This window comes from Ranitomeya imitator, chromosome 2, assembly GCF_032444005.1.
Source record: "Ranitomeya imitator isolate aRanImi1 chromosome 2, aRanImi1.pri, whole genome shotgun sequence".
NCBI classification, from domain to species: domain Eukaryota; kingdom Metazoa; phylum Chordata; class Amphibia; order Anura; family Dendrobatidae; genus Ranitomeya; species Ranitomeya imitator.
The window spans coordinates 279,416,569-279,437,541 of NC_091283.1; the positions used below are offsets into that span (position 1 = coordinate 279,416,569).

At 45.7% G+C, this 20,973-nt stretch overlaps 1 protein-coding gene across 1 annotated transcript in view; it reads left to right on the top strand.

Moving 5' to 3' along the window:
• Positions 1 to 20,615, top strand: part of LOC138663139 (oocyte zinc finger protein XlCOF7.1-like) — a 71,682-nt gene extending 51,067 nt beyond the window's left edge. Inside the window, exon 7 of the mRNA XM_069749279.1 lies at positions 18,939 to 20,615. Coding sequence (XP_069605380.1) covers positions 18,939 to 19,888 — 950 coding nt within the window. The 3' untranslated portion in view covers positions 19,889 to 20,615. The remainder of the gene's footprint in view (positions 1 to 18,938) is intronic.
• Positions 20,616 to 20,973: the final 358 nt, after the last annotated feature.

The following is a 20,973-nucleotide window of genomic DNA, read 5'->3' on the forward strand; positions in this document are numbered from 1 at the left end:
TCGGGGCCCCCTTGAGACTCCACCCAGGCTCCACCCCAGCCCCGCCTCCACCCCTCGAACTGTCCACAGTCCCACACCTCTCTCTTGGAAAAACTCCACTTCTCACCCATCACACATTAACAGTTCCCATCACCAGATCACACATAGTCGGCAGCTTTTGTTTTGTCAAAAAGATTTTTTAAGCCACCACCATAACACTGTAGACACTTTTGGCCGGGCCCCACTCTGCTGTAACCTATTAAATATTTGTTAAAATATGCCATACAATTTAGGTATATTTTTATTTATTAAATTTTTAAAATGATCAATAATATCACATACAACGAACAAATACTGCTACACCATGTCCAGACCACATATTACCACCACAGTGATCGAATAATATCACAAACAAGGGACAAATACTGCTACACCATGACCAGACCACATAGAGCCAAACAAGAAAAAGTGTATGCATAAAAATTGGGATCACCACAACAATTCAAAATTGGCAAAATACAGCTTTATTAAGGGAACATCATACAAAACACATAAAAACATTTAAAAACCCCATAATGTGACCTGGGGTAACGGGTCCATACAGATCACAGATCTATAATATAACGCTGGGAGCGTCACTCTGTCCGAAGCCTTTATAGACTGCGCCGGCGCAAGCGCCAGCGCAGTCTGGCCCCCACAGAGTGACGCTCCCAGGAGATCGTGGTATGCGTAAACACTGAACGCATACCGCGATCTCCACCGGAGAGTCAGGGACCGCCAGGAGGGTAAGTATATTCACCTTTCCCCGTTCCAGCGCTGCGTGCGGCTCCGTCTCCCGGCTCCTCTGCTGTGACAGTTCAGAGGGCGCGATGATGCGCTTAATGTGCGCCGGCGCCGCCCTCTGACTTACCAGTCACAGGCAGAGGAGCCGGAGTGTGTCTTCAAGAAAATGGCGCCGGAAAGCGCGGACTGCGCAGGCGCCGATTCCTGCTGCCGGAATCGGCGCCTGCGCAGTCCGCGCTTTCCAGCGCCATTTTCTTGAAGACACACGACACACTCCGGCTCCACTGCAGGTGTGTCTTCAAGAAAATGGCGCCGGAAAGTGCGGACTGCGCTTTCCGGCGCCATTTTCTTGAAGACACACCTGCAGTGGAGCCGGACGATAGGTGAGTATAGTATTTTTTTTTTTTTATATGGCAGCAGCATACGGGGGCATACACACTGGAGCGTCTTATGGGCGGCATATAATACAAAGGTGGCACAGGATGGGAGCAGCACATGACAGAACGGGGGCAGGATGGCAGCAGCACATGACAGAACAGGGGAGCAGGATGGGAGCAGCACATGACAGAACGGGCGCAGGATGGCAGCAGCACATGACAGAACGGGCGCAGGATGGGAGCAGCACATGACAGAACGGGCGCAGGATGGCAGCAGCACATGACAGGATGGGAGCAGCAAATGACAGAATGGAGGCGCAGGATGGGAGCAGCACATGACAGGATGGGAGCAGCACATGACAGAACGGGGGCGCAGGATGGGAGCAGCACATGACAGGATGGGGATGCAGGATGGAGCAGCACATGACAGAATGGGGGCGCAGGATGGAGCAGCACATGACAGAATGGGGGCGCAGGATGGAGCAGCACATGACAGGATGGGGGCGCAGGATGGGAGCAGCACATGACAGGATGGGGACGCAGGATGGAGCAGCACATGACAGGATGGGGACGCAGGATGGAGCAGCACATACCAGGATGGAGACCATATACCAATATAAATGCTCGCCACCCGGGCGTAGAACAGGTTCAATAGCTAGTAAATGCTATAACACAGCAAACAACATTGTACAGCTCATATGCATACATAGATCACAAAGCCAATATTCCCAACATATGGGCGTGATGTAATGTAGTGTATAACCACATACCAAATCCAAAATCCTGGAATAGGTCCAGGCACAAGTTACTAAGCCCCCTAAGAAAGGATCCAGAGGAGAAATAAAAAATAAATTCCCCTTAAGAAGTGATAAATATCATCCAAATCCCTAGACCCTGATACTTAGGTCCCATATATCTTACCCTCCCTAAACGAGTTAGGCAGTAGTAGGGCTCCTAGCAGGATTGGCTGAGCGGAACTATAGCAGGCTGTGCAGTTGCTTAAGACCCACGCGTATCGACGCCTATAGCGTCTTCCTCAAGGTCATACTTGATTTGGTATGTGGTTATACACTACATGACATCACGCCCAAATGTTGGGAATATTGGCTTTGTGATCTATGTATGCATATGAGCTGTACAATGTTGTTTGCTGTGTTATAGCATTTATCTGTGATCTGTATGGACCCGTTACCCCAGGTCACATTATGGGGTTTTTAAATGTTTTTATGTGTTTTGTATGATGTTCCCTTAATAAAGCTGTATTTTGCTAATTTTGAATTGTTGTGGTGATCCCAATTTTTATGCATACACTTTTTCTTGTTTGGCTCTATGTTATATGAAGTATGCAGGTGGTGATCCCCCAAAGTGTATTATATATGCAGATGGTGCCCGCTTATTAAGTGTGTTTTTTGGATGACCAGACCACATATTGCCACCAGTGTCCGAATAATATCACATACAAGGAACAAATACCACCGCACCATGACCAGACCACATATTACCACCACAAAATGACCAAATAGCACATACAAGGGATAAATACTGAAACACCATGTCCAGACCACATATTACCACCACATAGTGACTGAATACTACAATACTGATCGATCAGTAATAAAAAAAAAAAAAACAATACTATCACCATAAGTGCCATTATACACAGGAGATCTTTACTTAGTATGCAGTGTCTGTGTACAGGTGATACAGTGATCACTGGTGACATTATACACAGGAGCTCTGTATATAGTATACAGCAGGGGTGTCAAACTGCATTCCTTGAGGGCTGCAAACAGGTCATGTTTTCAGGATTTCCTTGTACTGCACAGGTGATAATTTAATCACCTACACACATAATGATTACAGCACCTTGTGCAATGCTAAGGAAATCTCGAATACAGGCATGGTTTGCGGCCCTCAAGGAATGCAGTTTGAAACCCCTGGTATACAGTGTATAGTGTCAGTGTATAGTTAAGGCTAGTTTCACACTAGCGTTTTGAGGAGCTGCGGAGGGCTGCGGACTTCCTCCGTGAAGCCCCGCCCTCAGACGCTAGCTCCGCCTACTTCTGCGGAAGCATCTGCATACAGTGGCATGACCTGCGTACCTAATGTTAAAGATAGGTACGCTGGCCGCATGCAGAAGTAGGCGGAGCTATCGGCGGAGGTGCAGCCGAGGGCGGGGCTTCACTGAGGAAGTCCGCAGCCGTCCGCAACGCAAATGTGAAACCGGCCTAACACACTGACTCACCAGTGACGTCTCTAGGTGAAGTCCTTCATCTTTGTTTTTCATGTTTCATCCAGCACAGCCTGGGCTCGTCTCTGCAGGAAATAACACAGTTATCTCGAGCTCCGCTTGCAGAACACATTAATTTTTCCCAATTTCTACATTACACCACATGAAGAAAAAAAGGCTACATAGTATCACTCTACACAGTTATAGGACCGCCCCCCCCCCCATTTAAAGCAGTATACTCAAAAAATAAATACATCACTGCAGTAATAATATCCCTTAATTAGCCCCTATGGTAATAATATTCTCCATCCTGGTCCCTGTGTGTCTCATTCCTGGCTTCATCCATATGTTCTTCCATTCTGCCCTCATGAGTATCCAATCTGCCCCATATGATCTCCCCATCCTGCCCCATCTGTCTCCATCGTATCCATGTCTTTCATCCTGCCCCCATGTCTTTCATCCTGCCCAGTGTCTCCAATCATGCCCCGCATCTCCATTCTGCCCCCTATGTCTCCAGTCATGCCCCCATGTCTGCAATCCTGCCCCGTGTCTCCAATCATGCCCCCAGTGTCTCCAATCCTGCCCCCAGTGTCTCCAGTCATGCCCCCAGTGTCTCCAGTCATGCCCCGTATCTCGCATTCTGCCCCCATGTCCATTATTCTGCCCCCATATCCACCATTCTGCCCCATGTCTGCCCCATGTCCACTATTCTGCCCCCATGATCAGCGTTCTGCCCCCATGTCCAGCATTCTGCCCCCCCTGTGTCCAGCATTCTGCCCCCATGTCCAGCATTCTCCCCCCCGTGTCCAGCATTCTGCCCCACCCCCGTGTCCAGCATTCTGCCCCCCCCATGTCCACCATTCTGCCCCACCCCCATGTCCACCATTCTGCCCCCCCCCCCCATGTCCACCATTCTGTCCCCATGCCTCAGTCTTCCCCGGTCCCCCCGGATCGCCACTCTCAATAAAAAAAAAAAAGTTCTTCTTACCTGGCTCCCTCCATGTAGCTGAAGTGCGCATTCGCCAGCGACTGACAGTGATGTCCGGCGACGTGCGACTGTGGCTGACGTCAGCTCCCAGCCTCCCACACGTCAATAGCGTAAAAACTGCCGCAGCGCCGCTAAGGGCCCGGTTTAGCCTGCCGGTAAGGGCCCGGTGAGCAGATGAGACGTGGCCCGATGCGGGCCCCTCTGCCCACTGGGCCCCATACGCCAGTCAGGGCAGTAATGCCCTGATGGCAGCCCTGCACCGGGCTTCAGGAAACAGGGGATGCAGTCACTCAAGCCTACCGAGGAAGAAGATGCTCACACTTGAAGAGGATTACTGCATTACCCTCCTTATAATTAGCGATGAGCGAGTATACTCGTCGTTCGGGTTTTTCCGAGCACGCTCGGGTGGTGTCCGAGTATTTGTTACTGTTCGGAGATTTAGTTTTCATAGCAGCAGCTGAATGATTTACAGCTACTACCAAGCCTAAGTACATGTGGGGGTTGCCTGGTTGTTAGAGAATCTTCACATGTAATCAAGCTGGCTAGTAGCTGTAAATCATTCAGCTGCAGCGATGAAAACGAAATCTCCGAACATTAACACATACTCGGAGACCACCCGAGCGTGCTCGGGAAAACCCAAGCAACGAGTATACTCGCTCATCACTACTTATGTTTTCATGGCTTTGCACATTTTACCATGCCTTTTTTGATTTTCGGAGTACAGCAAATCCATTTTAAAAATATTTTAATGAGGCCCGCCAGTTGTTGCCTTTCAGGGGTCTATGGATTATCTTCCTTTATAACAGGGGTTGGGAACCTCAGGCTCCAGGGCCATTTATAGCCCTCAATGACCTTTTATCAGGCCCCTAGCAGATTTTCAGGGACCGCTTTCTTGGGCAGAGAGGTCTATTTTGATTACAACCAGCTCATTAATTTCTTCTTGGTCTGTTAGCACACATATGCAGTGTTCACTACTGAACACTGAAGGTCATGCAATGAAAGATTACGTCCTGAAACCAGTGCCAGTCAGGATATACTTTTTGGGTGGAGTTTGTACAACCCCTGAAGGATTGTATAAACATCCAAATGGCCCTTGGCAGAAAAAAGTGTCAGGAGAAACCGCCGGATGGGCACTTAACAGCGGTTTCAGCAGTCCTGATAGTGAGAGCCAGCGCCTCAGACAAACTGTGACAGCTGAACTCGCAGCATCCGGGAGCTGGGAGAGATTACAGCTGTACAGTGGGGCTGCAGAGAACAGAGCGCTGGGTGGTGAGTGTACTGACAGGACCTGTGGCACGTAACCGCAGGTCAGAGGGGAAGGAGGCGGGGCCTCGCGCGCTGCTCCTGAAGATGAGTGATGAACGCTACCGGGACTCCGGGGCCAGGGAGAGGGGAGAGAGGCCTGCCAGACACCAGGGGAATAACAGAAAACAGGAGGAAGACGGAATCCAAGACAAGAGGTGGTCAGTGAACCAGAAAGGCAAACACAGTACACAGGGGGCAGGCTAATCAAGAAAATTCAGGGACGTAGCAGGAGTCAGAACATCGGAGAAGCAGATACCCAGTACAGAATCAAAGGACAAAACCACAACGGGGAACAGAACCAGGTCAAAACCATATAAGCAAGCTAGAACACAGGCACAAGGCACAGGCACACAAGGGTCGTCACTCTAAGCCGAGGGCAGAAGTATAACCGACAAAGCAGGTCCCAGAAAGAGGCTATAAAAAGCCTCAAAGAAACCAAAATGAGGCTATCCGCATTTAACCCTAGATACTCCAAACAGAATATATCCAACAGATCATGACAGTACCCCCTTCTCAACAGGGGAGGCCTCTGGACCCCCAGGTTCCTCAGGATGCCGAGCATGGAAAGCTTGAACCAACCGGTCAGCATGCACCAATCTGGCAGGCACCCATGATTGATCCTCAGGCCCATATCCCCCCCCAATGTACCATGTACTGCAATGATCTGCGAACTCGGCGGGAGTCCACAATGTGTTGCACCTCAAACTTCTACTACCGAACCTGGTTTTAACAGAGACCTATGGAACACATCATGAAGTTTCAAAGAGGGAGGAAGTCGCGAACGATAAGCCACAGGATTAACTAACTTAATTATTTTATAGGGACCAATAAATTTAGGGGCTAGCTTAGTCGAAGGTACCTTAAGACTTATGTTTCGCGTAGAAAGCCACACCTTATCCCCAAGCTGTAATCCCTGGTCAAGATTTCTTTTCCTATCAGCTAAAAATGTATACTTCCCCTGAGCTATGGAGATATTTCGCTGGACCTCTGCCCACAAATTACTGAGTTGTTTGACACACCCCTCCGCCCCCGGACAACCAGAATCCATCCGTGAGAATTCCCCAAAGTGTGGGTTAAACCCGTAATTGATAACAAAAAATGGAGACCTACCAGTAGATTGATTCACCTGATTGTTGAAGGCGAATTCCGCTAAAGGCAGAGCATCACACCAGTTATCTTGCAAAACCGAGGTCAAACATCAAAGAATCTGTTTGATCGGTGTTCTCTGTTTGACCGTTACTTTCAGGATGATATGCTTGAAATCTAGAAAAAAAACAGCGACCAACGAGCCTGCCTGGGGGTTAACCTTTTAGCGGACTCAATATACGCAAAATTTTTATGGTCCGTGATCACAATGATAGGTTGAGCCTCCCCTTCAAAAAAATGCCTCCATTCTTCGAATGCCAATTTAACAGCTAGGAGCTCCCTATTGCCCATATCGTAGTTCTCTCGACCAAAGAGAACTTCCTGGAGAAGAAGGCTCAGGGCATAAGGTTAGTCAAAGTAGCGGGCCCCTGGGACAACACTGCTCCCACCCCCACCTCTGAAGCATCAGCATCAAGAACAAACGGTTTGTACAGGTCAGGTTGTATCAAAATTGGGGAAGATATGATTTTTTTTTTCAGAGTTAGAAAAGACCGTTTAGCCAATGAAGACCAATTTTTAACATCCGCCCCCTTACATGTGAGGTATGTGAGGGGCTTAACTATCTGCGAAAACCCTTTGATGAATTTCCGGTAATAGTTAGCGAATCCCAAGAAGCGCTGGAGTCCTCTGAGGCCCCGGGGTTGGACCCATTCAACTATATCTTGCACCTTCTTGGGATCCATCCTAAACCCCTCTGCTGATACAATAAGTCCAAGAAAAGATAACTCCTGTACAAAGAACGAACATTTTTCATGGTTGACAAACAGTTGATTCTCCCTGAGTTTCTGGAGCACTGTTTTTAAATGAAGCAATTGAGAATGACTATCAGCAGACTACATCAGAATGTTATAAACATAAGGATGAATGACCTCGGGGAGATCAAAACATCCAACACTGCGGAGACACCATCACGTGTTTCTCAACGCAGTGATCCAGAACACTGCCCCCATCCCTTATGGGAAATATGCAAATTAATGTAGAAAAGCCGCGGAGACACCATCACGTGTGTTAGGTGTCAAGTTCCGCTTCTGCACAGGGGGAATCTCGAACAATCTCCGCTGCGGTCTCCCATTCTTCTCCAGCCGCAGTGGAGTCTGCTCAGCGGAGATCTCGGTCCCAGCGTCTAGCTCAGGCTAATACTGGACGACTGGTTACTACTGCCCATCCAGGCTCTGTTCTTGTAGCCAGCAATGTTCAGCAGCGAGCAGGTCTTTCTGGGACTAAGTCCAGGTTTTCCCTTTCTGAGCATGCCCACGGGATGACCTCCCATTGGAGGTCGGGGGTCACATGCTCAGATACTGCAGCAGATCCCATTGGTCCTTTATTGAAAGGTCCTGAAGGTGCTAATCTTCTGTGGCAGCTTCCCATTGGTCCTTTATTGGAAGGTCCTGAACGTGCTGCAGCTACATAAGCTTCGCATGACCGCACGGCCATGCGCTAGTATACAATTGTTATCGTGTGTGTGTTGATAAGTGCAAGTCGTTCTTTAAAAAACCCATCCCTTGTGTATGACTGTTCGCGTAAGGTGTATGGCTGCAATCTAGCGCCCTGCTGAACTCACAGTTTTAACGCACGAAACAGCGTCTAACTGCTGTGACCGCCAGTGCAGCGCCCTGCGCTATTAGAGCGCTTACCTTACCCAAGTCTGGGTGGTTTGTGGCGTCCGCTAGTGTGGCACAGCATGCACTTCTGTGCATATTAGTTACTCTGATACCCCAATTGTGGTGTCGATCGCAAGAGGTCCATAATAACTCTAATCCTGTGTTCTGGGATAGAGTTCTGTGGTTCCTTGCTTGCGCTCTCTGTGCGGTACCGCGACCCTGTGACTTAACAGGGTTCGCTTTCTTCATACAGGGTGAAGTTAACCCATGTGTGTATCCTCATTGTACCGCCATATAGTCCGTCATTACTTAGCAGCAGATTCCATCTCTGCACGGTGGACCTCGGGCTGCGAAAGCACCTTATTCTACCTTTCTTATTTGGTGCGTTCCGCTAGCCCTAACAACGTTTTTCTCAACGCAAGCAATAAATAGCCAGGTCTTTCACAGCTGTTTGTGGATGAATGCCATGTTTTGGCATAGGTGGTTTTCCTTTTTGGATGCTGCCCTTCCCGTGGTTGTTCCTTCCTGGTGAAAGACCTGGCTATTTATTGCTTGCGTTGAGAAACACGTGATGGTGTCTCCGCGGCATTTCTACATGCATTTACATCAGAATGTTATCTCAGTAAAATTAACACAAAGTGGCCTATGAGGTCCGCAAAAACCACATTAATAAAAGTTTGTAATACAGCTGGGGCATTAGTGAGACCGAATGGCATTACCAAATTTTCAAAAAGACCTTCTGACTTGAGAGAGGCAGTTTTCTATTCATCCCCTTCCCGTACCCTAATCAGATTATAAGCCCCCCGAAAGTTGAGTTTGGAGAACCATTTAGCCCCGGAGAGCTGATTACACAAATCTGGAATAAGGAAAGGGGTAAGTGTTTTTCACCGTAATTTTGATAAGTTCCCTAAAGTTGAGGCAGGGGCGTAAAGCGCCATCTTTTTTCTTAACAAAAAAGAAACCAGCAGCCACAGGAGAAACGGAAGGCCGTATATGCCCCTTACAAAGTCTTTCAGCAATATACTCCTTCATCTATCCGTACCTGACAAATTAAATAAACAAGCTTTAGACAGTTTAGCCCTGGAAATTAAATCAATAGCGCAATCATAGGGTCTATGCAGTGGTAAAGCCTCGGCCTCGCTTTCAGAAAATATGTCCTCGATGTCTTTTAGGTACTCCGGAATACCCTCCAGACTAACAGATGACACAAACAGAATTTGCAGGTTCCACACACAGAATAGATTTATAACCGGAATTAACTTATTCTGAACCCCACATGACAATCTCGCCTGACTCCCACATAATGACAGGGTTATGGCGTTGCAGCCACGGCATTCCCAGCACCAGCCCTGAAGGCAGATTGTCCAAAACAAAACATTTTAACTCCCCCACGTGAGAAGCGCCAATTTGTAACTAAAAAGTCTCAAACATAAAGAATCCCAGCTTGGGTGAGGGGAGATGAGTCAATGGCCACGATTTTGAGTGGGGTCTTGAGCCTGACTATCCTTATCTTGAATTGGGAAACAACAAAATTGCTGATCAGATTGATGGATGAACCACTGTCCACCAAAGCTGAGGAAGAAAAATGACAGTTGTCCACCAATAGTTCAACTTTTAGTAACATTTTAGAGCATGAGGAGAAATGTACCTAAAGGTCTAGTCAGCTTCCTTGACCACCACCCAGACCTAGTCGTTTCCTGTCACCTTGGAGGATGATGGACAGGAAGGACAATCCCTCTTCCAGTGTCCAGGTTCTCCGCAGTAAAAACATAGTTGCATCTCGCAGCAGCTTCTCCTTTCTTTTTCCTTAAGTGTAATGGTATCAATTTCCATAAGCTCTGGCGTGGCACCAGTTCCTTTACGGCTGGAGAATAGATGGGTATCATGCTGCATTACCCCTCTTTCCCTTAATCTGCGATCTATGCGTACAGCTTGGGTCATAGCGTCCTCCAAAGAGTCAGGCGGAGGGTGAAGTGCTAGAGCATCCTTAAGGCATTTGGACAACCCTCTCCGGAACAAACCCCGCAAGGCAGCATCATCCCAGGAGACCTCCGCAGGCCAACGTTGGAATTCCGAGAAGAACGACTCTGCCGAGTGCCTCCCCTGACACACACCCATTACCATGTCCTCCGCCAGGTGCACTCTGTCAGGTTCATCATAAATATGCCCCAAAGCTTCAAAGAAAGCTTCCACCATCAATCTCTGAGGCTGAGGGAAGAAGGGAAAAAGCCCAAGCTTAGAGGCCCCCCCCCCCCCCCCCCTAAGTAAAGATATAACGACCCCCACTCTCTGGAAAAAAAAAGTTTGCACCCCTCTTTGAAGGCTCTAAGATCCTTATTGTGTCCTGAAAATGTATCCGGACGCTTAACTGGGGTTTCAGGGGACACCAAGGCAACATTTTGACTACCCCTCCACTCCCAGGTTACCAGCAGAAACTGCCCCTTGCACAGTATCAGCTAATTGCCGCATGAGTCATGGTACGCTGCTCCACATTAAGTTTCTGAAACAGCTGAGTCAGGTGTTGGATTTGCTCAGACAATGCCTGCATGGGATCCATAACTTCCCCACCCTTCCCCAGAGAAGGAAAGTTAAGAAAATACAATATGGGTTGGTTATAATGTCAGGAGAAACTGTCGGATGGGCACTTGCCAGCGGTTTCAGCAGTCCTGATAGTGAGAGCAGGGAGCCTCAGACAAACTGTGACAGCTGAACTCACAGCATCTTGGAGCTCAGTGAGATGACAGCTACTCAGCGGGGCTGCAGAAAGCAGAGCGCCGGGTGGGGAGTGTACTGACAGAACCTGTGGAACGTGACTGCAGGTCACAGGGGAAAGAGGCGGGGCCTCGCGCTGCTCCTGAAGAGTGCGGGACCCTACTGGGACCCCGGGGACAGGGAGAGGGGAGAGAGGCCTGCCAGGAGAATAACAGAAGACAGGCGGATGACGGAATCCAAGACAAGCCGAGGTCTGCGAACCAGAAAGGCAAACGCAGTACACAAAGGACAGGCTAATCAAGAAAAGTCAGGGACATAGCAGGAGTCAGAACACCAGAGAAGCAGATACACAGTACAGAATCAAAGGACAAAACCACAACAGGGAACAGAACCGGGTCAAAACCATACAAGCAAGCTAGAACACAGGCACAAGGCGCAGGCACACAGGGATATAACCGACAAAGCAGGTCCCAGAAAGAGGTTATAAAAAGCCCCCGAGAAACCAAAAGGAGGCTATCCGGATTTAACCCTAGACGCTCCAAACAGAATAAATCCAACACACCATGAGAAAAAGATTCCCCACTCTTGCTTTATAATGTTTTCCTTGCTTTGCACCTTCTGCAAAGCTTTTATAAGTGTAGAAGTACATCAACTACACTTTCAAAATATTTACTTTAATTAAAAAAAATTTCTGGATTCAATTGGTCATCCATACAGTTGAACGTGGTTATTGCTACATTACGGTGGTATATAAAACTACAAAAAGTGTTGAAAAATATTTCTGGATTTAATTAGTTATCCATATAGTATTTGGTGCTTTTTGTGACATTTTGGTGATCTATAAGACAATAAAAAAAGCACTTAAAAATGTATCTGATTTAATTAGTCATCCATTAAGCATTAGTTGCTTTCTGTTAAATTTCTATGGTATATAAGACTCCAAAAAAAGTTCCAAAACTTTTTATAGATTCAATGATTCATCCATAAACTGTAAAATGTGGTTCTTGTAACATTATGTTGGTATGTAACACTCCAAAAAAGCATTGAAAAAATGTCTGAATTCAATTAGTCATCCATACAGTTTAACGTGCTTTGTGTAATATTACTGTGTTTTAACCCCTTCATGAGCCTGGCTTTTTTCAATTTTGTGTTTTTGTAGAACCATAACTTTTTTAATTTTTCCATCAATATGGCCATGTGAGGGCTTTTTTTTTGCTTGACAAGTTCTACTTTTGAACATCATCATTGGTTTTAGTATGTCGTGTACTAGAAAACGGGAAAAAATTTTCAAGTGCGGTGAAACGTGCAATCCCACACTTGTCTTTTGTTTGGCTTTTTTACTAGGTTCACTAAATGCTAAAACTGACCTGCCATTTTGATGCTCCAGGTCATTATGAGTTCATAGACACCAAACATGTCTAGGTTCTTTTTTTATCTAAATGTAAAAAAAAAAATCCCAAACTTTGCTAAAAAAAAAATAATAATTAAAAAAAAAAAGCGCAATTTTCCGATACCTGTAGCATCTCCATTTTTTTCGTGATCTCGGGTCGGGTGAGGGCTTATTTTTTGCCTACTGATTTTTAATGATACCATTTTGATGCAGATAAGTTCTTTTGATCGCCCAATACTGCATTTTAATGCAATTTTTTCGCGCTACTTCGTTTAGCGATCAGGTTAATTCTTTTTTTTTTTTTAATGAGAGATCGGGCGATTCTGAATGCAGCGATACCAAATATGTGTACTTTTTTTTTTTTTATTCATTGTTTTATTTTTTTTTATTTTTTTCATATTTTTTAAAACTTTTTTTTTTACTTTTGCCATGCTTCAATAGCCTCTATGGGAGGCTAGAAGCTGGCACAACTCGATCGGCTCTGCTACTTGGGAGCGAATCATAGATCGCTCCTATTTAGCTTAATTACTGCATTGCTATGAGCACCGACCACAGGGTGGGGCTCACAGCAATCTGGCATCAACAACCATGGAAGTCTTCAATAGACCTCTGGTCTGATCTCATGACGGGGGACAGCGATGCGCTCATTTCCGGCCTAATGACCGGAAGCGCTAGTTAAATGCCGCTGTCAGCGTTTGACAGCGGCATTTAACTAGTTAATGGTGGCGGGTGGATCGCGATTCCACCTGCCACTATTGCGGGCACATGTCAGCTGTTCAAAACAGCTGGCATGTTTCCCGGCTTTGATGCGGGCTCACCGCCGGAGCCTGCATCAAAGCGGGGGTTCTGACCTCGGACGGGATAGTACGTCCGAGGTCAGAAAGGGGTTAAAAGGAAAAAAAACAACTTGGACTGGTACAATTCCCCACATATGCTTGCTCGAAAAAATTTTACTTTTTCATCATACACTCCCTGACAGAAGTTATGTCGCTTATCCATGTTTTGTAAATAAAAGCTATTAACCTGACATTAAATTCATCCATTGGTTGTATAAATTATTCTTTTGAAAACTGAAACCCTCCGAAATGTGGTTTAGGTTAAGAAAATAAATTGGCATCAATGAAGAATTATTGATCAGTTAATGGACACAGAATGGTCAGATTTTGTCAAGACAGAAGTTTTGTCACCTGGTCATATAATGCACCCAATCCTAGTTTACATCCTCATCTGTGCTCAGTAAATGATCGGTTAATTAGTGTGTGTGTATAAAAAGAAACCCAGCACCCCAGTCCTTCACTTGACCTGCAACTTGAGCTCTGACGACATGCCAAAAAGCCACCCTGTGACCAAAGCCTGGATTATCAAGAGGCTGAAGACAAGATCCACTGCAGAGGTTGCTCGCACCTTTAATGTGTCTCTGCGTCAAGTACGAAGAATTAAAAAATAATTTGAAGAGACTGAAGATGTGTTTGGCAAGCCCAGATCTGGCAGACCTCGCAAAACAACTGCTCAGGAGGAAAGTATGTTGGTTAGAAAATCCAAAGCAAGCCCCTCTTCCACTGCAGCAGAGCTCCAACACCTCAAGTCCCTGTGTCAACTAGAACAGTTTGTAGGATTCTGTCTCGAAATGGCCTCCATGGTCGAATCAGTGCCAAGAAGCCAGCACTAAACAAAAGGCAAATAAAAAATTGTGGTATTTGCAAAGTCCCACAGCCTGCTAAATAGATGGACACTGGAAAAGTGACAGAAGGAAGATTTCTCTGATGAATCTTCAGTAGAATTATACCACAGCCCAAGCAAATACTGCAGGAGACCTACTGGAGCCCGTATGGATCCAAAAATACACCCAGAAAACAGTTTTTAATTTGGTGGTGGAAAGATCATGGTCTGGGGTTACATTCAGTATGGGGGTGTGCAAAACATTTGCAAGGTGGAAGGCAATATCAATAGCCTAAAATATCAAGAAGTATTAGCTACCTCTTATATTCCAAATCATAAAATGGGCCAATTCTGCAGCAGGATGGTGCTCCGTCTCATACATCCATCTATACAACAAAGTTCCTCCAGGCGAAAAAGATCAAGGTGCTCAAGGACTGGCCAGCCCAGTCACCAGACATATGAACATCATTGAGTATGTTTGGGGTAGGATGAAAGAGGAGGCCTGGAAGACAAAACCAAAGAATCTAGATGAACTCTGGGGGGCATGTAAGACTGCATTCTTTGGTATTCCTGATGACTTCATTATTAACTTGTATGAATCCTTGTTGAACCGCATGGATGCAGTCCTTCAAGCTCATGGAAGTCACACAAAATATGAAATAGCACCACAACTTCATTCACCAATGTTAGGCAACGTATATTTGTATTTTAAGTTAATTATTTGTTTGAATATCACATTACTTTCTGTGGGCGACAAAACTTTTGTCTTGCCAAAATCTGACCATTCTGTGAAATATTAACTAATCAATATTTTCTGCATTGATGCCAATTTATTTTCTTAACCTAAACCACATTTCGGAAGGTTTCAGCTTTCAAAAGAATAATTTATACAACCAATGGATGAATTTAACGTCAGGTTATAAGCTTTTATTTACATAACATGGATAAGCCACATAACTTCTGTCAGGGAGTGTACATACTGTATAATCTGCTTTGGGTGAAATTTTTTGTTTGAAATAAAAAAGAAAAATTGGCCTGCTACAAGTCTGCACATTTGGTTGTTCCAAAACTGACTATTGTCATATATACTGTAGAACTTGGTTTGTGTGAAATTCCCATAGTTAGAAATAAATTAAAGAAATGGCCTGCTACAGGTATACACATTTAGTCCTTTGCTACTTGGTCCCCTGCCGCCACTATTTTTCCAACATGGTTACTGTGATTGTCCAATTAACGTCCAACACGTTGATAATCGTGTGTGCTCAGGCATGCTACAATTCCCTGACAGCACACTGAGTGATTTTGTGGAGGCTGGGCACGAGTCCCACCATGGCATGGCACATGTGCTGCCTACACGTAGGATTGTTGGACCTACTTCTATCAGGGTTTCCTCCACATCCTACTCAAGTTCCTGCAGCCCCTACTGCTCATCTATCATCTTTGATTTGCTATCTCAGAGCATGTTGTCTACATCAGCTGGAAGCTCTGCAGCACTGCCTTAGCAAAGCGGAAACAGACTGCGCTGAAAGTAATTTGTCAAGGAGACAAACCACACACCACTGCAGAGTTATTGAAAGGAATAACAGACCAGACTACAACCAGCTATGGTGGTGTGTGATAATGGGTGTAACCTGGTGGAGTTTCTGAAGGTTGGCAAGCTTACACATGTACCATGCTTGTGTAAGGTGACTGATTGAGGTATTTGTGGGCGAGCTGCTGCTTCTGCACACTCTGGCACCCTCCCTACAGACAAAACGTGTCCCAGAGTGCTGCTGTATGTGGGGTGCACCACACTTACTTGTGGCCCATAGGCTTCCATTGTCTCTATGCTCCCATATTCCAGAACCTTCAAGGCAAACAATCCGGGGGACATTGAATTTGTTAAAGCAGTGAAACTTTTATTGGCAGCTTTTGGTCATTACAATAAGTCATATAGGATAGGGCCCAATGGGTTAAGGACTTTCCCACAGGTACTGGACTTACCTTTAGCCCTAGTTCGCGGTATGTGCAGAGCATCTCTCTTGCTAACTCCGTTAGCCCTAGGAATTCTTCTCCATCACAAGCAATGCACCCGAATTCCATCACCTCCTGCCTCTGAGAGTTTAAGTCCTTCTTTCCCTGCAGCTCCGCAGGCTTAGAGCACTTAAAGGCCCCGATGTCCATCTCAAGGTTCCCAAGCCTACAGATGGATTTGCATGGAAGGGTTTTTGACAATGCACTGCCTTGAGTAACATACTCACACTTTCCCTAGCAGCCTATTGCCTGTGACTGCTCCAGTCACCTCACCACACTTTCTCTAACTGAATGTGACACTTACTTAAATTGGCCCTAGCCCTCAGTTGCTGAAAACCTACACAGTTGCCAGAGCTTCTGATCAAAGTACGCTGCATGGGCGCCCATTTCCACAGTCAGCTACAGCTACCGTCGCTCTGGCTGTGTTGCAGCAGCACATGCAGGTGCCAGCTCACTGACTGGTGTGCGACGTGGCCATGCATTGGAATGCCACACTGCACAAGCTGGCAAGGCTTTGTGAGTGGCAGAGACCAGTTGTGAAATACCAGCTCCATCGTGCTTGTCTGTATTCTGGTCAGACTCCGCACATAACTGAAGAGTCAGCATGGATGTATGACGTTTGCGGTTCTCCAAGACTTTGAGAACTCCACAAAGATCATGAGCAGTGATGATGCCATCACCAGCACAACGATCCCGCTTCTGTGCCTACTTCAACAGTTGCTGCTGACAAACATGAAGCTTTACATGCTGATCAGATGGAGATGGAGGAAGACATGAGACATGGAGATACTACCCAGCTCAGCCTCATTTAATCTGCTCAGTGCAAATTGGCTAACAATTAGGAGGTAGAGGAATAGGAGCATAACAGAGTCTAAGGGTACCGTCACACTATACGATTTACCTACGATCACGACCAGCGATATGACCTGGCCGTGATCGTAGGTAAATCGTAGTGTGGTCGCTGGGGAGCTGTCACACAGACAGCTCTCCAGCGACCAACGATGCCGAGGTACCCGGGTAACCAGGGTAAACATCGGGTAACTAAGCGCAGGACCGCGCTTAGTAACCCGATGTTTACCCTGGTTACAAGCGTAAAACTAAAAAAAAACAAACAGCACATACTTACATCTGGTGTCCGTCACGTCCCTTGCCGTCTGCTTCCCGCTCTGTGACTGCCGGCCGTAAAGTGAAAGTGAAAGCACGTCACCGCTGTGCTCTGCTTTCACTTTACGGCTGGCAGTCACAGTGCGGGAAGCAGACGGCAAGGGACCTGACGGACACCAGAATGTAAGTATGTGCTGTTTGTTTTTTTTTAGTTTTACGCTTGTAACCAGGGTAAACATCGGGTTACTAAGCGCGGCCCTGCGCTTAGTTACCCGATGTTTACCCTGGTTACAAGCGAACGCATCGCTGGATCGCATCGCTAGATCGGTGTCACACACACCGATCTAGCGATGACAGCGGGAGATCCAGCGATGAAAGAAAGTTCCATACGATCTGCTATGACGTACGATTCTCAGCAGGATCCCTGATCGCTGCTGCGTGTCAGACACAGCGATATCATAACGATATCGCTGGAACGTCACGAATCGTACCGTCGTAGCGATCGAAATGGCATAGTGTGACGGTACCCTAATACACACAAGTTTCCTATGTGGATGGGCTGAGGAGGGGAATGAGTAGGAAGAGATTAGAGGAGATGGGGAATAGTCATCATGGTGGAGACAGGGAATTGTTGGCTGTAGGGAACTTGGCACATATGGCATACTTCATGTACTGCTGCCTTTCCTGTGACTCTCGTGTTATATTCATTTTAGCCAGAAAAGAGCACTGGTTGTACACCCTGCTAGACCCACGCTTCAAGGAGAAGTTTGCACCCAGGGGAACAGAGAACTGAACCAGAGGAGAATAAGCTTGTATCTGGCACCTTCCAGCAGAGCTGATATTGCTGGATTGGTTTTTAGAAGCCATGTTGCTTTTCAAAAGACTTTGAGCCACTAATAATGTGGAAATCTGTTTTTCCACTGACAGATGATGGACCTGAGTGGGGACTTTTTTTTCAAATGAGTATAGTTTTAATTGGTATTATTTTTGCCTACAATACAGTTTGGTGGCTTTTTATTCGAGCACCACTGGTACAGAACCCCCAGCACCAAGAATATGTTATGCTATATATATATTATGTATAATAGGTTCCATGTGAAATGCATCAGTCCACAGGCTGCATCCCTGGGCAGTGGGGACAAGATATTCTGCTTCTGACCTCCCCCACCTTTGTAATTCCCACAGTAAATACCAGCAGGCTCCGGCCCCCTGCGGCTATTGTAATGTATGTCTGGCTTGTTTTTTCTATTGGCCTGCCCTGTGTATCTGTGTTATATATTCTGTGTGTTGTAAATAAAGTGTGTTTTTTTAGACTGGAAATACCTGGAGTAGCAGTCAGCTTTTATATGCTCCCATGTAATCAAGAAATCCTAGCCAGCGTCCTTCATTCAGAATCCAGCAAAAGCAGAATGGACCTTCTGAAACACGGGGGGTGCTGAAAGAGGTACTACAGCACAGTAGACCCCGTTACAACCACAATCTACTCGTGCATGTTATGCGGTTTTCGATTAGCCTATGAACTGTCATTGTCTTGGTAAATTAATATTTTTGCATAAGTTGCTATTTTTACAGACTGTTTAAGTAGAAATGTTCAAAAATATAAGTTAAGGATATTTTATTAAAAATTAATAACTGATTTTATTCTTGGCAGATGACTGTACTAGAAGAACAGAAGGACAGCTGATATCTTCAATGTTTAAATCAGATGATCTTGAGATTCCACAGGATACAAATAAAGGGACTGCCATTACTCCAAATACACCATCATCCCTTCACAGCGATGATCTCTCATCTGATGCTTTCAAACATGTCCTGTCTTCTGATTCATTACAGACTACTAAGGAAAATCAAAGTCACAAAATACGTATTCAAAAACTAACTGCTCATGAAGCAAAAAAATCATTTTCAGGTTTAGAATATGGAAATCATTTTCCTTCTGAAAAATCTTTACTGAAACATCAAAACATTCACTCAGTAAAGAATAACTATTCTTGTTCCAAGTGTGGGAAATGTTTTAACAAGAAATCAAATCTTGTTAGTCACCAGAGAACTCACACAGGGGAGAAACCTTTTTCATGTTCACAATGTGAGAAATATTTTACAAGGAAATCAAATCTTATCACACATCAGAGAAGTCACACAGGGGAGAAGCCATTTTCATGTTCAGAATGTGGGAAATGTTTTACAGAGAAATCAAGTCTTGTCAAACATCAGAGAAGTCACACAGAGTCTTTTTCATGTTCACAATGTGAGAAATATTTTACAACGAAATCAAATCTTATCACACATCAGAGAAGTCACACAAGGGAGAAGCCATTTTCATGTTCAGAATGTGGGAAATGTTTTACAAATACATCACATCTTAGCGCACATCAGAGAATTCACACAGGGGAGAAGCCTTTTTCATGTTCGGAATGTGGGAAATGTTTTACAGAGAAATCAAGTCTTGTCAAACATCAGAGAATTCACACAGGGGAGAAGCCTTTTTCATGTTCAGAATGTGGGCAATATTTTACAAGGAAATCAAGTCTTAACGCACATCAGAGAACTCACACAGGGGAGAAGCCTTTTTCTGTGCAGAATGTGGAAAATATTTTGTGAAGAAATCATCTCTTCTTTTTGACCAGAAAAGTCTCTTAGGGGAGAAGCCTTTTTTTATAATCTTAATGTGGTAACTGTTATGCTTGAAAATCAACTCTTAATAAACATCAAAGCAGTCACACAGGGGAGAAGCTTTTTTTTCATGTTCATCATGTTGGAAATGAATTACCCGACAACAACCCCATGTCATTACCCATGTTTGGCCTCATTAAAATAAAAACACTCATCTCAGCTTCCGTGCCGATGCCATTCCAGTGGTGTCGGGACTTACATTCCCAAGGCTCACGTGAGGTTGTTGCATCACATGAGCCCTGCTCCCAATCAGTGCCAGCTTTACTGACCCCCCCACCTTGGATGCATTGAATATCAACTGGAAGCCAGGGCTGCAGCTGTTCTCTGACTTTGTGATGTTTGATTTGGGGATGGTGACACCAGTGCTGATTGGGGGCAGGTTTCACATAATGTAACAACCTCACATCAACCCCAGGAATGCAGGTGCCGACACCGCTGGAAAATGCCAGACAGAATCCATTATCATACCTATAGCGTGAAAAATGAATTACTGGAAAATCATATTTTATTGACCGTCAAAAATAACTTAGAAGGGGAGAAACAATATATATATTGTTATTGACAAATTGTACAAAAAGATGTAACAGACAGTTGTATAATTAAATAAGAAAGGGAAATTACTTTACAACTTACCATAGTTTTTTGACTGTAAGACACTGTTAGGAGTCGAGTTTCCTCTGCTGCACTGGGGGAATCTCGATCCGTCTCCACTGCGGTCTCCCATTCTTCTCCAACCGCGGTGGAGTCTGCTCAGCAGGGACGTCGATCCCAGCGTCTCGCTCAGTCTGACTCTGTGCGAAGAGTTACTGCTGCTTTTCCTGCTTCTGCTATTGAAGCCAGTGCTGGGCAGCGGCGAGAGGACGTTTCTGGATCTAAGTCCTGCTTTTCTCTGTCTGAGCATGCCCAGGGCAGGATCTCCCGTTGGAGATCGAGGGTCACATGCTCAGGTATTGCAGCACATCCCATTGGTCCTCTTGGCAGGTCCTGGAAGGGCAAAACTTCTGGAGCTGCTT